Genomic DNA, 21,214 nt, shown 5'->3' with positions numbered 1-21,214 from the left:
AGCATTCTCAGCCAACTCTGACTGGACCAGTACTGTTTGTCATGTGTATTTTGTAGAGGTATTTCCATTCACTCTTAGTGATGAGGGAGATTCTCTTCACCCTTTGTCTCATGAAATATATTCTCTGGTATATTGATGGATTTTCTTTGAAAAAGGAGGTTCTTATATTGCGAAGTAAGCAATATATCTTTCTACTGTTCTTCTCACTAGCTGTGAGACATAGATAGTCTGCCATCTCCCTAACTTTCTCTGGCTACTCAACCCATTTTCCACAAAATGCCATCCCTGCCTTCTACAAATCATGGCAATGCAGAGTATACAATATTTTGAATAGTTACTTAGGTTTCACTCTGTAGCTGCCCAGACTGCCCTTCAACCATAGCTCAGTGGGAGATCGGAGATAGCCTTAAAACCCACAATTTCAACATTGCCACTGCTGATGTTGACATTTTTATGGGCAGCTGAGCTCTGATCTGGGTGCTTGGTGTACACTTAGTCCCTGCTGCCAAAGAACACTGGACAGGACTATCAAAACTTGAAAGCAAATGGAATGTATCATCCATCTGGAGCCACTGGTGAACCACTGAAGTTAACAAGGCTTTAAAGAGTATTTGATTCCCCGTGATCATGAAGACAGGCAGAGCTAGCTCTATGTTGACCATCAATCTCTTCCTTAGCTCACAAAAAGGTGCATACCTCAGTCATCTTGGTCACACCCACCTGCCCTGTCCTTCATACTCCACTTGGCTCTCAGCATCTGGTTCTGCTGTATTCTCTTTCTGATGATGAGACATGCTTTCTCTGAGATTTGCCCGGTGTCCTCGCTACATGTATCTAACCAAGACTCGGTTAAGCCAAAGACCTAAGTCTCCAACCCTGAAGCGGGCAGAACTTTGTTCCCATAAAGTTTAATTTTTTCTTATAGTTTGTTTGTGTCAAATTTTGACTCAACTTTATTCCAGTGATCTGATCTGTGATCAGTGCAGGGCCAGAACAAAAGGCAGAAGGTTGCCAAAGGTCTTGGGATTGTTTTTAATGGGAGATTTGACTGTCCAGTAACAGCAGCCATAGCCAATCCACAGATATGTTATGTGGCTTGACATTGGAATGGAAAAAAATGAGACAACTGAATAGAGAAAAAACTATTGGGTTATAGAAGTCCACAGGAAACATGAGGATGACCACATTAAAATTATTTTCAGGGTTTAGTAGTAAGGAGAAAGAGACACATAGGATGGATAGACAAACACTTTGCCACAGATGCTCTGAGCTCTGGCTTTACTTTTAAGTCAACTTTATGCCTGGCATTTGATCCTGATGAACCTGTTGCTCCAATCAATTAGGGACAAAATATCCATTGTGAGTTTCAAATGGATATTGAAAGTGTTTCATGAAGAGTTGGGTTAAGGGGAAGGTTCAAAGGTCTGCATATGGGAAGTACAAATCCAGAAAAGCCCTTCAGAAAAACTTGAGCAGGGAAAAATGCAATAAATGAAAAGAAGCTTTTGAGAGACAAGGTATGAGCACCTCAGTATATTTTGAGCTCAATTTCAAGGGTCGTATAAGATATGGCAAGTCACCCTTCCTCAGTTCTGGGCGCCTCAACAATTCTGTATCCAACTTGGAGACAAGAATCCATAATCTATACTTCTCTGCTTTCCCCCCCCCCCCACACACACACTTCTCTGTATCAGCAAGAGTTAGGGGAGAAGGGAACATGATTAGAGAGCTTGAGAGAGATCAGATCTCATACCATCGCTCTGCAAATCTAGACAGAGTCTTTGTTCTGCCCAGGGCCTTGCTGGGGCCAGACCTGGGCCAGCTTTGTAGGACCAGCTTGTGATGGGTAAAGGACGGTCATCCCCAGAGCTGGACGACATAAGGGAGAACCTAAGTCCTTCTAAGCAGCCCTACTAAGGTTTTTGCTAACACCCATGGGATAGGTGACAAGTACAGCCTGCCCCCCCTTTTCATATCTACCTAGCTTAAGAGTACAAAGGTTGAGAATAAATGTTACAAAGAACTATAAAGTCAAGTCACCTTTTTATAACCTTGGAATTTTTTTTTTTGGCTTTTTTCCATTCAGTTTTCATTTCTTCTAAGTAAGGGTGTTAGAATTCTCCCGCTCAGGATATTATAGAGATGCCAATGTGACCTTCACTGGGCACAGGGTAAAATGCAAGTTGTTTTACAATAAAGTGGAGTGGGGATGGGCGAGGGGTAATGTTGAACTGTATCACACTGTGGTTGTTACATCATTCACTGCATGAAACCGCTGGAATGTAGGCCTTGCTCCTGGGATGACTTTAAACATTAAGAAACCATTTTCCTTTCTTTCAGACCAATGATGCCTTAGGAGCCACCTGGAACTGGCTGTACTTCATCCCACTCATCATCATCGGATCCTTCTTTGTCCTCAATCTTGTCCTGGGAGTGCTTTCCGGGTAGGCCAGATGTTTCTCTCTCCTTTTGTGAGCTGCTAGCTGGGGGCTAATGCCTCCTGACTGATGATAGGTTCCCTCACTTACCTGTCACTTCGAAGACACTGGGAAGACCCCTGTGCCAATGTTGTTCCAGCTGTGTCCGCACAGAAACACGTGATTGTTTTAATCATTTTGATTATTTTTAGACATTAAAACAATCTGTGTGTCATGTACAGTTATGAACCCAGTACTTTATAAGTTCATTTACCCATCCATCTTTCCATTCAATAACTCTGTGTCAAGCACTGTGCTGGTTACTGTAGACATACAGTTAAGGAAGATGTAGATTCTATCCTCAAAACAAAAATATGCTTGCTTTGCAGTATATTGGACATCATAGTTCATGTTTGTGGCTTGAATTCATTTATATCAGTTTATATTCCCGGTGTCTAACATGTTTTGCAAAGATGCTTTTGTCACTTGAAATGGGGAGTGCAAATTTTGTTTCTACTGACCAGTGTGGAAAATAATAATTTGTTTGGGAGAAGGAACATATCTCTTCAGTCTAAAGTCATTATAAATGGTTTCAAACAGGACTGGGAGTTGCATGGGGTACAAGATATGTGTTAGAATAGCAGGATAATGGAGTATATAGAGATAAATGCTCTAGTGAAGATGGAGAAATAGGATATTGCATGGAGTATAAAGAAGCTAAAATGTAATATTTTAATATGGCTCAGACTAGGTAAATATTTTATAAAACACTATATTTTACTAAACAAAGTTGAGGTGATGGAGATGGTGATGATGATTTTGATGATGGTGGTGGTTATGGTGGTGGTGGTGTTGATGATGATGATTATGATGATAATGATTTCGTCTATCTGTATGAGTTCTTTGAATGATCGTGTGTAAAGTGATCTTTATGGTTACACATAGTCGATTGAAACAAGTTGGTGGCTTTTGGGAAAATCTATGAATAGAGGAAATGCACACTGAGAAACTGAGAGGCATGACAGAAGATGAGGCTGTGAACAAACCTGTTTTATCTCACAAATGGCTAATGCCACAGTACTTTTAAAAGCTGAAGTTTAATGGCCTCTAAGGGAGAAGGATAATAAACAGGCAGACTGATTCCTCTTCTGAGCCCAAGAAAGGGTTGGGAATTAGAGACAGCAAATACTCCTGAGGGTTGGAGTGTGCATGCTATAAAAACAAGAGATTGATTGGAAGTCATGCTGCCCACTCAGTCTCTAGATAATACTGGCAAGTATCTGCCCCCTGAACACATTAGGAGACCTCCTTTCTGTCGAGGTCTAAGCCATCGAAGGTTGGACTGGTGACCCCTGCTGCATCTTAAGGTGGTCTTGGCATTGTCATGGAAACAGGAAGCCTAAGTGACAGTCCCTAAGCCGCATGCCAGTTCCCCAGCCCACTTCTGCTTCCTCAGAAAAGCAGCAATCTGGCGATAGTTTAGAGGATCCTTCTGAGGGGAGTCTGTCTTCAAAGAAAAAAAGATCTATGTATTTGATAGTCTGGTGAGGTTAGAGAAACGGGTTCCAATTCCATCACCAGCTCCCCCATCCCCACTCCCAGAAAAGCTCATTCCCTATGGCTATTGCAGTAAGCATCACTATCCAGGTAGCGTAAAATGGACGGGCATTTAATTCTCTGGTAGTTTCTGAGTTACAGGCCCCAGATGTGGCAGGCCCTTGCTCTTTCCAAGTGCTGGAGAGAATCATTTCTTCCTTCTCCAAGCTTTGGCAGATCCAAGCTTTCTTGCATTATCACCATGCCTTCGTGTCACCCCAGTCACTAGTTCAGAGATTCCTCTCCCCAGTCTGCCATCTCCCTCCGTCTTGCTCTTATAAGGATACTTGTGATTTGATTTAGAATCACTGGATAATCTAGTTTGATCTCATCTTCTGAATACACTTAACTTTGCTGTATCTGCAGACTCTTTTTCCCAAATAAGGTAACACTCAGGAGTTCCAGGAATTAGAATATGAATGGTCTTTTGAAGCCGGTTGCCACTCACCACAGTGACACACTGTGAGCCCTAGCTGAGGATGTGGAATTTCCACTGCCTTGCTCATAAGTGTGAGAGCACAGCCAGGGGCATCAGCATTTGAGGAAATGCCCAGTGTGAAAGTCCCTCCAATATAAGTAGACAAGAGACTATAAGTAAACAAGAGTGTCTGTGAGCAGTTCAGGTAGTAAAAGATAACTTAAAAGCTCATGTCGGATACTAGCAGAGAGTAAAGAAATAATTTCATACACAAAATAGCTTATTATGAAAGGGTGTTGAGATAAAGGACTTTTGGAACTATACGTAATGAGGACTTAATGTCAAAACAGTACAAAGTTGAGTTAATGTAAAATGCAAACAGTAAAGTTGGAATGTAAAATTAAGGGTACTGCCTAGAAAGTTCGGTCAGGAGAAAGATAGAGACAGATAGAAGCACAGCACACACACACACACACACACACACACACACAGAGAGAGAGAGAGAGAGAGAGAGAGAGAGAGAATGAGGCTAATAGACTCAAGGGATAGTGACATGGTGACAGGCATTTGTAACCCCAGCACTTGAGAAGCAGAAGCAGGAAAAGTCACATCCTGAGGTACATGCTAAGACCTTGTTTCAAAATATTTATAGTTGATCCAACATTTTAGTAATAAAGTGTAACAAAGAGAACAATGGAACAGGAAGGAAGAATTAGCATAGAAAAATATAAGAAAAGTTCCCAGAATAAAACACTCACCATTGCCAGTTTTAACTAAAATGGTGGCCTTGTGTGTGACAATGTTTCCAGTGTATGTCTTGGCAGTGGACATGGAAAGCATTGGGTGTCCCAAGCTGGGAGTTTAGATAGGTAAACTGTTGGATGCACCCCCTGGCATGTGCTGTAGCAATTAAGAGCAACAGATACTGTGTACACATGGACCAGAGGGTATCTTAAGAATGTTTCAGCGAAAACAGTGAGACAAAGTGATATGTTATCACATTTGTATATGCATAAAGCACAGTTGGTAAAGTGTGTTTAAATGTAAAGTTATGCATTTGGCAATATTGTAGCAGTTCATGTGATCAGGTGGCAGAATGCAGATGTGTGAGTTAACCATTAAAATATCCAAGCATTAAAAGTACACTTGATATAGGGAAACCACACCAGGGTAAATCGGTTAACTTTCAGACCATCAGAGAAATGAATGTTCTAGCCATTGTGTATATAGTTAATATTTGGCTATCAGGAATCAGAATGGCAGTGAGCTTCTCGGTGGCAATACGGAAAACCAGAAAGCACTATAGAAGCTCCTAAAACTTCCTAACAGAAAATACGAATTTCAAGTCCAAATGGTCTACCTACCCAGAGTGCCAGGTACCTGTATAGACAGAATATGGACATTGTCAGGCACCTGTATAGACAGAATATGGACATTGTCAGGCACCTGTATAGACAGAATATGGACATTGTCAGGCACCTGTATAGACAGAATATGGACATTGTCAGGTACCTGTGGGGCATAAGCTTGATAATGAACATGAGTCACTAAGAATAAGGAAGCAAGTAAGTAAGCATGGAGCTGGGGAGATGGCTCAGAGGTTAAGAGGTATGGCAGTTCACCAGTATCTGTAAACTCCACTCCCAAGAGTTCTGACCTCTGCAGGCTCTGCACACACACACACACACACACACACACACACACACACTCACTCACTACAGTGCACAAACATATGCAGACAAACAGTAACATGTATGAAATAATAAAGTAACTCTCAAAAGGAAAAGAAATGAAGAAGAAAACCAAGGTACTCACACGCAAACAAGTCAGTAGAGGACAAAGACAAAGGGATTGAGCCCTAGTATTATAGTGAAATGTAATTAGGGTAATAACTCTCAGTGACCTAGAGGGCATCAGCGTCTGACTAACATAGGGTGACAGAGGTCCTAACATGTTGTCTTTAGAAAACAAGTGAAACTAATGAATACCCTGATGTGTTGTATTCTGAAGGGCTCTGTGATTTCTTTTGGTCCAACCCTCTCCTCCCCCCACACAAAATATGTTTCTCTCTCTCTCTCTCTCTCTCTCTCTCTCTCTCTCTGTGTGTGTGTGTGTGTGTGTGTGTGTGTGTGTGTGTGTGTGTCTCCTCTCCCCACCCCATTACCCCAACTTAAGCACTTAATTCCACAACACGCACAAGTATTACTTCTAAAGAAATAGAAACACAGCAAGTCCTATGTGTAGCTCAGCTGCCAACTTGGTTCCACGGTTGATGTTGAAGTCTGTGCTAGCCTCTCACAGTGTCTGGGCTAGCCTCTCACAGTGTTGCAATTGTCATTATAAGATTGGGGGGAGCTGGGCATGGGGACAGGAATAGGGTTTCAAAGACCAAAATTTTAGGTTTCACAGTCAGCAAATCATTAAGCAGTTTCTAAAATTGAAAGATAAAGAAATATCAGTGCCTTAAGTATAATATTTAGGCAATTTGAAGTGAATACCAGAAGAAAAAGAAGAGTTGAAAGTGGCTGCCCCTGGAGAGGGAAATTCTGGGCTTGGGAAAGGTGAGACAGAGGGCTGCTAGGTTTTTCATTCTGATCCTTCAAAAACTGTTTGACTTTTAAAGTTCTATACAAACCTTAAATTTTGAAGTGCAATTATCAGAAAACAAGTAGGGTGGACAGATAGACTAAGGACACCTATCTAATGCCAGCATGGTTGGACTGACATGGAGGAAGCAGACACAGGATGATCAACAAGGAAGCAATTGTGCCAGTCCAACTGTGTGTGTTCCACTAAGAAACATGGAAGAACTCTGTAAATGATCAAGGAGAAGAAATGGCGGACACTGGGAAGGAGTTCGTAACAGTCTGTGACTATTTGGTTAGAGTTAGTTCCGTGACCATCAACTCCCCTCTGTCTGGGAGACCATCTTCAGTCAGGAGATGCCATGCTACTGGTCTGGCTGATGCCTCTTTACTACCTGAAACGCAGGAAGTGGTGTTGACAGCTGGCAACAGCTGGTGTGAATAAATTCTGACATTTGAAGGACTGTTAACAAGAGAGAAAATGGGAGCTGGGGCTGAACTACTTCTGCCCTGGTTTTATTTTTATGTTCTGGTGCTGCACATATTGTTCAGCATTTAGAGGATTTTCACTGGTGTCTACAGAGGGCTCAGTATCACTGGGTCCTGTGGATAGGAGGGGTCATGGGCTTTCTCGGCTACCTGACCTGTGAGCCCTGGCTTCTAGAAAGGATGAAACCTCTCCTTGGAGTGGAACTTTCTTTGGCATTCACAGGTTGAGCCACCTGGGTTATAGCTTTGAACATTTTGTCTCCAGAGAATGGGCTTCAGTGACCTGCGAGTATGTGGAATGTTATGTGCCAAAGTGATTCCAGGAGTGGAGAAACAGCAATTTTTGTATATAGAAGGAAGGTACACATGCCTCCCTACATTGAGTAAGAGGCCCCCGGGCATCAAGTATGGCAATGACTGAAAGCCCCATCCCCAGAGGTTGAGACACTGAGGAAAAACTGTGAGGTGTGTTCGTTGGCTTCATATTTAAAAAGGAAAGATGGATAGAAGCATTGTAGCATTTTTACGTGTCTCAGAGGAAATAGGATTTGATGAAAACCATTAGCTTAGGCTTGAAGAGAAGCAGAGCTTCCTGTCTCCATGGCAACAAACTAGGGCTGCATAAGCACATCCTGAAGTGCTGTCAGGGGCTACAGGGCAGAAAGCTCACACAAACAGAAAATGACCCTGAGCTATTCCAGCATCTCTACCTATTGCTTCCAGGGCCTGTGAGAGAGGGAGATAAGTACAGGGGACAATTGTGCTAGCTCCAAATAGGGGCAAGGAAGTTAGGCCAAGGAATACTTACAGATACACTGGGAAGCAATGAGAAGCCTCACGTATGTAAAATGGGGTTTTCAGAGCACGTTATTCAAGATCTTATTCATTTCTTACCACAGCTTGGTGTAGGCACACAACATCTTTAAAGACGAAGAGAAGAGCTGAAGAACGGATCTCCAACAAGTTCTCGGCAAAAATAGGCCAGAGGTCATATTTGCTCAAACTCTGGTGAGGTTGCTAATCCTGTTATCCCAGGTGGCCTTCAGAAAGGCTTCCCAGAGTGTTGTCCCAGCTACAGCACAAAAGTGTAGGTTCAAAATTTAATGTGTATATGCATTGGTCACAGGCTTATTCTTAACACACTGGTCTCCATGTATGCAATGTGACCTTGTACATATGAGGAAGATGCCAAGACCCACTGTCAAGTCTCAGGACGGATGGAAAGAGGTGAATTGTCAATATGAAAGGAAGGTTGCATCTCTTCCATGACTGGAATAGCTCCCACAGCAAGCAAAAGGGCAGGTCCATCGTGCTACCAGCTCATTTGCTGGCTGGGTTTGACAATTTGATGTCATTCATCAAACATTTGTTTGGTATTTGCTGCAAAAGACACCATGTTCTTGGGTTGTAACGATGAATAAGACCAGGTGATTGTAGATTAATGAAGGAAATAATTTAAGACATCTAATTGATTGATGTTCCCAGCATTTGTTCTTTCCAAGGGTGCCTGAGCCACATAAAATTGCATTTCCTTCTGTTACTCGTTCATTTCTGCTGCCCCTCTTCAGGTCGTACCCCCCTCCCCCATCATCAAGACTCCTTTCTCATTAAGCCCTTGCTGACAATGAAGAAAGCAAAAACAAAAGACATGTAATGGGGTCTAAGTTTCAGTAGCTTGGGATCAAAATTTTTGTAAAAGTTATTACTTAAGATTTATATATGTAGGTTCTATAGTTTAGGTACAAATAATTTTGCAAGGAATTATTGAGGACATAAAGGTGAGTAAGACCTGTATCTTGGCCTTGGTCATAGAAACAGACTAACTGATGTGTCTTCACCTTGAATCTCCTGACTCATCTGTCCTTGCACATTAGGAGGTGGGAACTGAGCCTTTTTTGTGTCTGACTTGAGACAGAAATAGTTGCTGGTCTTATGAAATGAATTACCCATGCCAAGCTCAGCAGTCAGATGAGATCCTCACTAGGGCTGGTAGATATTAATTGACATGTGTCTGATCTCCAACAGACACGTAGACACAGTTAAAATCACTGTATAATTTATCTACACAGAGGGGTTACCAGAATACTAACACTAAAGTCAACCAGGAGATATCAGTCATTTTCTCAGGCAGCAGTTACTGAGTGTATGCTATAATGCTACCCACTGCCAGAGCCTGTGGGTATCAGATTAGACAAGTGCAGATTACTGCTATCGTTAGCAATCTCATAATCTAGGTAGAGAGACAACAGAGCAAGCATTAAAATGAAGTGGATGGCAAATAGCAACAAAATGTGACTCAGGAAGGAAAGATGCCTACCACAAAGCCCAACAACCAGAGTTTGATCCCCAGGACCTACATAGTAGAAGGAAAGAACACTCTTGGATTATCCTCCTCCATCCACATTGGATGCTGTAGCAGGCCTGTGAGACTTCCCTACTAATAAACAAATAAATGTGATTACAAAAACTGAGATTAGAGGGGGACCAAGATCAAATAAGACTAGCGGGAAAATCATAACACTTCTGCACAAGTCTGGAAGTGATTAATAGTTAGCTAGAACAGAGGATAAAAAAGACCTTTCAGTGGGTTAAAAAATGACGGAGAAGCTTGATAGGGTAGGGAGACAAGCTGGAAACAAGAGTCGCAGAGAGAAGTTCAGTACAGTGAGGGTAGAAATGATGTGGTAGGGTGAGACCTGCAGGATTTGTGACTGTAGTGCAAAGGTTCTCAATCTGTGGGTCTTGACCCCTTGGGGGGGGTCAAAGGACCCTTTCACAGGGGTCACATAAGGTCATCAGAAAACACAAGTATTTACAGTATGATTCATAACAATAACAAAATTACAATTATAAAATAGCAACAAAATTAAATTTATGGTTGGGGGGGTCCCTACAACATGAGCATCTATATCAAAGGGTTGTAGCATTAGGAAGATTGAGAACCATTGGTGTAGTGTCTTGGTGTCACCGGGATAAAAATATGAAAGAAGACAATCTCTTGGTTACTTCTGGATTTCTGAATCAAGCTTCCAGGTGGGTGGGAGAGAACAGAGAAGCAAGAGTTAGGTTTTGAAGGAAGTGGGATAGGTTTTGCATCTACGGAGTTGAGAGCACATAACACATTTTCTGCCTTTTGGCTAGCTCACAGCAGTGGAGTAGGGTTTGTTTCAGGTTGTTATTTTTAAAGCTGTGATTTATTGAGTCTGTGCTGTGCACCAAACATTGTGCCAATTCCACGACATACATTGTCACATTTAATCCTCATAAAGATCCTTTGAGGTAAGGCTTTCTTCTTTTTTTTTTATAAAGAGGGAAATGGTGGTAGGGAGGGTTGGTAGCCTGCCTACATAAACAAAGCTGTTAAGCAGAAGGTTCAGAATTTGCTTTAAGGTCTGCTGTTGCTGACCACCTATACCCTCATGCACATCTGCCATGTTTTGTCCAGAAAGATATGTTATTTTCAAGGATCCAGTACAATGCAATTTGATAAATATAAAAGGGACCACAGTGGATACCAGTACAATCCTGTAGAGAAAGGCGCCATCTTAAATCTGATCAAAACAATTATAACAGAGAGTTCATAAAGCCTATTTTAACTGGAAACATACTTGTATGCCCATGGTGTCATGTATGAAATGATATGAAAAGATATGAAATGATTCTTCAAGATAGTTGTCAGACTTGTACCTTAGAGTATGATAAAAATTACATGAGGAAGGAACTCTACATTATCTTTTTGTAGTTGGCTCCTAGTCTCCATGTTATACATGAGGAAACACACATAGATTATGAATAACTTACTTAGTGACTTGGTGTCAGGTCAAACTAACACATAGGTCTCTTTGGTTCCTAACCAGGGTGCTTTTCCAATTCTGTGCCATCGCTATAGGTAGAAGTAAACAAAGTTTACCCTATAAACCATGTATCTGAGTTTTTGTACAGACATTGTACAAAGTTATGTTGTATAATAACATATCTTTCTGCTTTCATCAATTCATAGCTGTGGGATGTTAATTAAGTCTTTTTACTTTTCTGTATCTTCACTTAACACAATTGTGGTTTCAGATACCCATATTCATCATATATAGGATTATTGAGGAAATCAGGTTAGGTTACAAGTGCTCAGTATTTAGTGTCTGGAGCTAATAAATACTTAACACTGGGAAGGAGGCCTCTGTTTTACTTACCACGTACATCCATTGAGCCAATTAGCAGAATCTCAAAGATTTCAAATGCTAGTCTGAGGCTGAACATCCATGGTGCCCTACAGGTAACAGGAGAAATGGACTGGGTCCGTAAGCCCCACATAGGGATATCAACTTACACATTCCATCAATTGCATTTCCTTGGAAATATCCTTGTTTTCTACCCTCTGTGAACTGGAGTAAGCCTCAATTTTCTTTTAAGCATTCTTACACGGTCTATTTTAATTTTACTTCTCTTTTTTATTTTTTATTTTATATTAATGGCATGCTTATTAGGAAGCTGTTCTCAGGCTCGTTCATTGGAGTGAGACCAGGGGAGTCATCATGAGGAACGATGGGGAAGAGGATCTTAATTTTACTTCTCATATGATGCTTTCCGGGACCATAGTCCTGCCCCCGTTCTGCAGTTGAGATTAAAGTCTCCCCCCCTCCCACACGCATATTCCTGTAGCACTCTGTAGCTATTATAGAATTGATTACTAATAGTAATAGAATTACTTTATATCTTTTAATACTAACACTAAAGTCAAGAGCTAACACTCATTGAGAACTTGTCATCTGCCTGCCACAGTGCTAAATACTTTGTGTAAAGTATTTCACTTAATTTTTATAGCAGCCTTGTGAGGTGGGGACTATTGTCAACTCCATTTTACACATGAAGAAATGGAGGCTGGAAGGCTGGAGCCCTGACTAAGCCTGCCTCCCTGGGATGGGCTGTCTTCCTTGCACTGAAATTACAAATGTCACTGTTGCCTATTGGGTTTTGTTTCTCATATTGGTAATGCCTTTCCATGCAGTTGGATCTGTCTTTATATCCTAGTACCTTTTAATTTTTTCTGAGTTGTAGAAAACTGAGCTATGCCAGGACCTCCTTGGGGATTGCTATGCCCCTTTGAATCCCACAGATGTTGGTATGGCAGAGAAATGGAAGCTCTGATATCTTCAGCAAAGTCACAGGTATTGGAGATCTTACAGGAACCAAGATAGGTCATTCCAGTTGAATGACTCTATTATGTTCTTGATATTTGTTTGTACTGAGTGTAGGGGTTAAAAAAGAGAAGAGACTCCTGGACCACATCTGAGTTTCTGAGTTGTTTGGTACTGAAGGTTAAACCTAGGGTCTTACTAATCAATCACTAGCACTAACTGTATCCCCAGACAAGGCTATTTATTTTTATATATGGCTGTTAGTAATTATTTTCTTTCAAGTAATTGTTTATGCCCCCAGTCCATTTTCTCAGGGCTATGCTTATCTTTTTCACATGAACTTAAATTGTACACCTATACAGTAACAACATTAACTCCTTTATGCCAGATGTGGCAAGGTGTCAGCCTATTGGGGATTGTAGATAACCACAGCCATAAAAGTTGAAGCAGTTGTTATTACTTTAGAGCACTTCATTTAGGAAGCCTTTCATGGAGGCTCATTCATCTAATTCTCACAAGGATACTTCAACATGTCTTATAGTTTTCTTATAAATCAGAGTAAAGGTCACAGTGAACAGTGCAAGCCCTAGAAAAAAACTCTTCAGTGTGGGTTCTGATGCTCACTCAATCTCAGGTCCCTCAGAATCCAAAGTAGAACCTGCCTGTCTAGGAGGTTATTTCTGAGGGAATCTTTGTTGCGGGCTTCTGCACAAAATGAGGTAAATCACATATGTGTTATAACACACCAGGAAAAACAATGCTTATTTAGAGTTTATTAACTCAGTGAATATTTACTGTTGCACCAGTGGGTATAAACCATTCTTGTAGATGTTGAAGATTTAAAAATTCCCTGTGTAGGAGCTTGTGTTCCTAGGTTATATGTATAACCTATAATTTATATACTGTTCACCATTGTAGTACCCCATCTTTGGGACAGGCTCCTTAGCATTATTATATTTAAAATTCGGTGGCTCTGTCAAAAAAAATCATGCTTGTGTTTTTCCACCTAGGAAAGCAGAGGTACCAGAGGGTGCCACCAAGATAGAGAATTGTTAAGTGACAAAAGATGGTGGTAGGTAAATGTGAAATTGTGTCTGGGAAGGACCCATAGTTGCCCCAAATAGGTCAGTTCAAATATACTTGGCCAAAGTGTGAAAGGAAAAGAAAGAGAAGTCATCCAGCACAACCATCACAAGAGATGATGGAAATAAGATCCTATTTTATAAAGATGTATATGGACTGAAGATAAGTTGGACCAATTAAGTCATGACATCATTGAGTGCGTGTTGATGATGAAGATGCCAGCTGAATGTAAAATGTCCCTGTTGTCTATTGGAAGAATTTTTATATGGAATTTCTGATCAGCTACATTCTTAAGAGGCTATGATAGTCCTAGTATCTCTAGGTAATACTGTAATCTATTAGAGAGTCAAGACTGATAACCTTATATGCATGTGGATGTACATATATGTGCATATATATATGCACATATGTATATATACATACATCTGCACAAACCATGCATTCATGTGCTGACTCTAATATATATTCTCTAGTCTTGGTCCCTCTGTAAAGTATTCAAGAACCCTCCAAAATGCCTATATTGATATAATATCAATTTGCTTTACTTGGTGACTAAATTTCAACCTATTTCAAGAATATTTCCATCTTAGAATTAATTTTACCTACCTTCTTTTCAAAGAAGGGACACATTTTTTACTTGTAGAGTAATATGAACTTGAAAAAACACTTAGTGATGCCCTTGCTATGAGATGATTGTAAATTTAATTTACCCACCCAGTGCAAAGTCCCAAAATGTACATCTGAACCTTATGTTTCTAAGTTAGGATACTCCAAACTGAATTCAGTATCTCATTGTTGGGGAGCATTGCTCTTAAGATAGCAGTCCCCCATGATAGGATATTTTCTGAGCTCAGCACAAAATGTGGGGACTCCCTTTCTCAGTGGGACTCTGCTTGTCTTTGTTGGAAAGTGTCCCTAGACACAGGTGGCTGGCCTCATCAGGCCTTGTCTGAAAAGTGATCTTGTACAGAGCTCTCCGCAAGGCTGCATTCACATTCATTCTGCACACACATTCCACTCTGGCTGCATGCCCACATGATAATTAGGTATTGTACTATAACTAATCAGCCCTTCCTGCTAACTTGATGCTGTGACCTAATAGCCCTTTTCACTTGTACCCCTAAAAAAGCCCTTACATACTCTATCCCTGAATCAGCCAAGTTGACTCGTCTGACTGCAGTGCTCTCTGGAGATTATTTCACCATACTAATAGCCATTTCAACCCTGATGCTCCACCTCTACTCCTTTTCTCCACTCAAGTTGGTAGCCAACATCCTCTTGGTAGAAAGGTGCAGGGGGCGAGGGGGGGGGGAAGGGCACGTTTCATTTTCCTATTCTACCATTAAAAATGCACACTACTATTCATATTCTCTCTCTGCCATGCTTTATCATACTTTTAAATCCAAGATAGAAACCTAATCTAGTTTTGATACTTTCTCCTACTTATTCTCTGAACCTGCTTGCTTATCCAGACATACTAATCCTACTTGGTAATGTATTGTGAACTGAATCTTGGACCATTCTGGACGCTGAGTATTCTCCCTGCTTTCATCCTGATGTCCTAGATGAAAACAGTTAGTTGCAGTTTTGTTTACCTTTGTTGCTTCTTATAGCTTCCCATTGCTTAAGTAATAGAACCATACATGTGCCCATTTATTTAATTAGGTCTTTAGGAAATGGGTATTGATCTTCTGTGTGCAGTATTCTAAATGTCGGGAACATAACAAAAAAAGCAAACTAAAGATTCTTACCCTCATCAAGCTTGCTTTCTCATCCCAGGAGTGTCTAAAACCATGTTATAATTTAGGTATGTGAAAAGAAGATCCCCCCTTTTTAAAAAGAATACCATAAAGCACAAGGATGTTTCCCCCTATTTTAGTCTTTAGGGTAGCATTAGAATATGCAATGAAGATTTTTACTTGTTGAATTATGTTGAAATTTACTTGAAAATTATGTAAATATTTTTGGATAAGACATTTAGTCTTTAGTGTAGCATTAGAATATGTAATGAAGATTTTTACTTGTTGAATTCTGTTGAAATTTCCTTGAAAATTATGTAAATATTTTTGGATAAGACATTTCATACAAAGAACAATGGGAAGCAGATTTTTTTCTGTAGGTGATAAAACGTATTCCAAGGTTAAAAGAATAAAAATGGTAGTATATTCTAGTATAAAGAGATTCAAAGAGATTCAAATATATATTATGGATTTAAATATGAATTTATAATATACATATCACTTGAAATTAGTTAAAATGAATCATCCAGTGAATGGTATTGATGACTAGCTAATTACTTGGAAAGAAAAAAATGGAGTCAGATCTCCATCTTTTGACTTATGCTAAAATAAACTGGTGGTAGAGGTTGTATATTCATTTTAAAATTTAAATTATAAAATGTTTAAAAATTATGGATAATTAAAGTTATTTTCAAGCAGTAAAGGCCTTTCTAAACATGATGTAAAACAAATTCCATAAAGGAAAGAATGGATATATTTGGATGTATAAAAATAAAAACAGATGCTATAATTCATCAGCAAGAACAAAAGACCAAATGAATTTGTTTTGGATCTTATATAATTAGGGAAGAAAGTAACACAGGAAAAGGGTACTCGAGCAGGAAGACTATAAGAAGTCTCTGATTTCAGAGAGAGGATCATGATCCCTAATGGCTAAACACTAAAGGAGAAAATAGCCTGATTTAGCAGATTTAGGTGGAGAATAGGGCATGGCTTCCAATTCACTTCACATTCAAGGAAAGATCCTGTAAACAAGGATGGCAACCTTGAAAGTCTTAGAGAGCTTGGGGTCCATTGGCTGAGATGAATAATATTGGCAAAAAGAAAAATTCTTATTCTGAAAGAAAGATGCTTTCAGTCTCAGACATAGAGGGTTTGAGGTTTAGGAAGAACAAAAAGATAGGATCAGCCAATATCTGTATACTTAGAACAGAGGAAGAGAAGCTGTGACAAGGTATCAGAACACAACAGTGGAAACTGTATCAATGTAGACAATGTGATCCACGGAAAACATGGAAGAAGGAAAAATCAGCCCTAGGGATGGAGATGTGGAGAAACTGTTTAAAAGTTTAAAAAGTCAGGATGTCTAGACTGCCCAAAGAACATCACTAAACCAAAAGAAAGCATCACTTTGTTGGGGACAAAGACGTGTAGGTCTTCAAGAGAGAGTAAGGAAATCCAAAGGATAAATGACTCACAGAGAACCAAAAAGTAGCTGTCAAGTTGGCAAGCCAGGATCTATCTGGCTTTTGTTTCCTTGAGAAAACTATAAAGTCAAAAGAATATGGAGAAAAATTTCAAGGTACCCTTTCCTTTTGCTCCCCTACACAATATCTTGCAAGACTATATAGTATAATGACATTGGTATAATCCATTAAGTTCATCGAGATGTTCTCAGTTTCATATGACTTCTTTGTATGCATGCTTAGCTCTGTATTATTTCTATCACATGTAGACATGTGGAATTGTCATTATAACTAAGATATGGACTGTTTCATCAAAAGACCCCATCTCCTCTTCATAGTCATCCACACTATCTTCTACTGTCAACCCAACTTCTTCATATTTTTAAGATGATTTAAGAAGTATAATCCTATAAAAACATTGAAGCCTATCCCCACTAATACTTTTATGAAATCATCCCTTTATATTTTTGTTTAGTATACCATTATATGGATGTACAACATTTTGTTTAACCATTTACTCCTTGGAGGACATCTGGGATTTGTTCATCTTAGCTTTTTGTTCTGCACAAAGAACACCTATATTGAGTGAATATAGGTGTTCTTTCTCTGGCATAAATGCCCAACAGTGCAACTGCTAGACCATATGGAAAGCATATATAAGACACTATTTTCCATTCAGAGGGAATTTATCAGTTTACATTTTGCCTATACTGTATGAGACTTGTAGTTTTTCCCATACATTTCTTGATGGTTTAAATTTTCAATAACAAATAATGAATATTAATAACTATTACAATCATATGGAAAGTTTAAGACAGTATCAAAAATATACACCAATTATTATTAAGTAGCATTGTTCTTATTATAGGCCAGTAGCTTCTAAGAAAAATAACAACACACAAGAGTACTGAGTGGGTTAGAAAATATAAATACAGAATTAGAAATGTCTAATTTGGGCAGTTAAACAATTTGGAACAAACCTCTTAATCACTCTATGTTACCTTACTATCAATCTTTCAGTGAAAGAGCCCAAGTCAATGTTCCTCATCCCAATGGACACCCTTTAACCTCAATTCTAAGTTTCCTCTCCCTTAGCCCTGCTACCTAGTTGCTAGGCGTAGATTTCCCAGGCAATCATTTCTTTGCCTAGAAATAACCAAGTTATATAACCATGTCTATGTTTTGCCATATCTGGGAACCTCTGACTTATCCTTCAAGGTCAGGTTTTTGTCACACTAATATATTTCTGAGAGGAATTTATTTACCTTCTTTTATCATTTTTTGTTTGTTTTGTTCTGTTTTGTTTTCTGGAACCCTGCTCCTTTAGCAGCATTTTGAAGGCAGGCACCATAGTGAGCTAGTTCTCTTTTCTTTCCCCAGCACTTAGCTAGTGTAATTAACAAGCACATGGGTAGGCTCTCGGGAAATGTCCTCAGGCAAACAAATCAGAGGTCAGCTTCCTGTTTGGGGACATCTGTATCTGTCAGTAATTGTCTCAAGATTTTCAGGAATTGTTTTCAATGGATATAATTCCCCTGAAAGCCCAGTTCATATTAGCTGACATGCTAGGCACAGGGTACTGCGTAGAACTCTATTATTTTGACAGTGCTGTGGGACACCTCTGTAAACAGTATCATGTATCTCCTTCACTTGGAGAAAGGGACAATGTGTATGACCTCAGTGTAATTGTGTCTTTTCTGATATAGAGATCCCTTAATTGGCTTTTTTTTTTGTTCTGTTGTAATTTATTCCATATGCTCACTTCACAGTAGCTTTCAAACCAGAAATTTTAGCTGTTTGAGAATGATTTAAAAAAAAAAAACCTGGAACTTACATCTCTTTTTCTGGTCTATAGAACATCTTGGTAATTGGTTTCACCAAGAAGAAACCTGAGTGTTAGAATTCATTCTGAGCATATAGCTGCTTATAGCCTCGCCCCTGCAGTTAGACATGTTTTCTGTGAACTTGCCAGTGCCGTGGCTGAAGTAAAACCTCTTGCTATCTCTGGTTGATAATCACAGTCTTTACAACTTGCTTGTATGCTTGGTGCTTGGCATTTCTAGCTTTTAAGTTCAGATGCTGAGAGAGCTGTAGCTGAATTAAAAGTTCTTTATTTTCCCCCTGGTGTCAAGTGCATCACTAAATTCTCAACACTTAATTATCATTGTGTCCCAAAATATTCCTCATTTAGCAAAAATATTGAAATTACCCGTTCCTGTTGAAGAAGCAAGCTCAGATATGCAGAACACTAAGACGCATGCTCCCTAAAGAACCTGGAGAATGAACCTATTTGAGAGCATCTGCAGGGAATAGTAGGGACCACAAAGTCCATTTAAGGGACATATCCCTCTTAGCTGTATTGGGCTCAATCGGGTAACCAATGTTTAGTGGCAACAACCTACTGTATGAAGTTGACGCTGGAACAGGGACTCACTGAAACTCTCATATGAGTTGATTAGAGTGGCATTAAAATGAGATGTGATTTTCCTTCCCTGCCCCCACACTCCCTTTTATACCTCACACAAGTGTCTCCCCTATCCTTCTGTCTCTGGGATTTCATATCATACTCTCTATTTAGATCAAGGTACCCAATAGTAAAATATTATATAGCAAGATGGTCTTATTAATAGCCAGAAGCATCTTAGTGAGCAAGAACTAGAAGAAGAAGGTACAAGCCATTGGTTTTTCCATAGAGTGAAATAAGAGGAGAAACATCTATCAAAATGTCTGTTCAGCAAATAGATGTTAAGCGCTCACTCATGCAGAAGACTGTGAACAAGATGAGGCCTCTCACCATGAGCTTCATATTCTGGTTGCTAGAAAACAACACAAGTAATGGTGTTACAAAGAAAATAGACACACATTGGGTAGCAACATTGGTTCTTAGGAAGAAAAAGCAGAAAGACTCAAAAGATGCCTGCCAGCATGCTATGTATAGGCTGGCCTGACCCCTGTGGGTTCTTAGGGATAGATAGATACCTTACTCAGCTCAAATGTGAACTCCCTCACTGTTCCCATGCGTGTGGTTTCCAGTGGACAGTGTCAGTCTGAGAATGTGAATACCCAACCAACTGACCTGAGCATCTAATTGTATTAACTAATTTACTTGGGGGCAGCCATATTCTTTAGCTGATTTTTTGTTTTAAAAAAAGCCTCTCTGTAACCATCTTAAAGCTGTCATAGTAGATTAAAGTAGCTCAATATACATTCCAGAGATAATTATCTGAAGCTGTGGATGTGCCTTTTATTGATTTTGTTATTTGTCATTGCCATATGCATATATATATATATATATATATATATATATATATATATATATATATATATATTGCATTCTGGTTGCTCTCTGTCCCCCCACCTTCTTAATCTCCCCCATTCCCACCAACCCTGACTCACCCTTACCAACCCTACTTCATCCCTATCAGTAACCTCTTTCAAGTCTTTCAAGTTCAGGACTTTTTTTTTTTTTTTGACCCATTTAGTTTAACCAGGCCCATGTGTGGGACTGTTGGGCTTAAAGGATCCACTGGAGCTAGGCAGGGTCATTGCTGGGTACCCAACTGAAGGCAAAGATTTCCTGCTTCTCTTGCTATCATTTCTACCTCCAATACTTCTTTCTGTACGCACCTCTGTATACACCCTCTGCATACATCTGTGAATAAGAAAACCAAATTTTAAGAATTGCAAGACTGAAAATAGTTGGAGGGTAGTTCAATGTCAAGTTATGCATCCCAAGAGAGGGAGATTACTCATGCAGCCTGGTGCTCATTTCCGGCCCTCTTATCCAGCAGAATTCTCAGAGGCAGTAGCAATTCTGTCTGGGTTGGGATGTGAAGGTCAGTTTTAGAGATAAGTCAGCCACGCATACTCCCTCTTTCTAGGAATTTCTTGTCTCTATATCCTGCTCAAGATTTTTTCTGGTAGCAAATTTGAAAAGTAGAATTTCAGTTTCTATTTTAGGTCACATACCTGTTCTTAGCATGCCTCTTTCCTCTTCTGTCTTTTCCGTTGGGTGGTCAATTATTTGATAAATTGCTTAGTTTACATTTAGTGTTTTGGACTGGATCCCCTTAAAACAAAACAAAGACAAATATACAAACAAACAAGAACCACTTAAGACAGATTGGCTGGTTTATTTGAATCTTTAGCTACAAAGAAGACCAAGTGGGAAAATTGAGTCAGAGAAGGGGCATGAACTAAGAAAGGGAGCAGAGAGGGTAAGGCTCAGTCCACTGGAAACTTTCATAGGAGTTAAGTAAAATGTGTGCCAGAATTGGTCCACCATCAGA

General features: G+C 39.7%; 1 protein-coding gene across 3 annotated transcripts in view; it reads left to right on the top strand.

The window, feature by feature from the left end:
- The window catches only part of Cacna1e (calcium voltage-gated channel subunit alpha1 E), a 309,640-nt gene that overhangs the window by 157,784 nt on the left and 130,642 nt on the right, over window positions 1-21,214 (top strand). For all 3 annotated transcript variants that reach the window (XM_052200273.1, XM_052200272.1, XM_052200271.1), the window contains exon 7: window positions 2,341-2,444. In XM_052200273.1, coding sequence (XP_052056233.1) covers window positions 2,341-2,444 — 104 coding nt within the window. The remainder of the gene's footprint in view (window positions 1-2,340; window positions 2,445-21,214) is intronic.

Source organism: Apodemus sylvaticus, chromosome 12 (assembly GCF_947179515.1).
Source record: "Apodemus sylvaticus chromosome 12, mApoSyl1.1, whole genome shotgun sequence".
Lineage (NCBI taxonomy): Eukaryota > Metazoa > Chordata > Mammalia > Rodentia > Muridae > Apodemus > Apodemus sylvaticus.
This window is presented reverse-complemented; position numbering and strand designations above follow the sequence as displayed.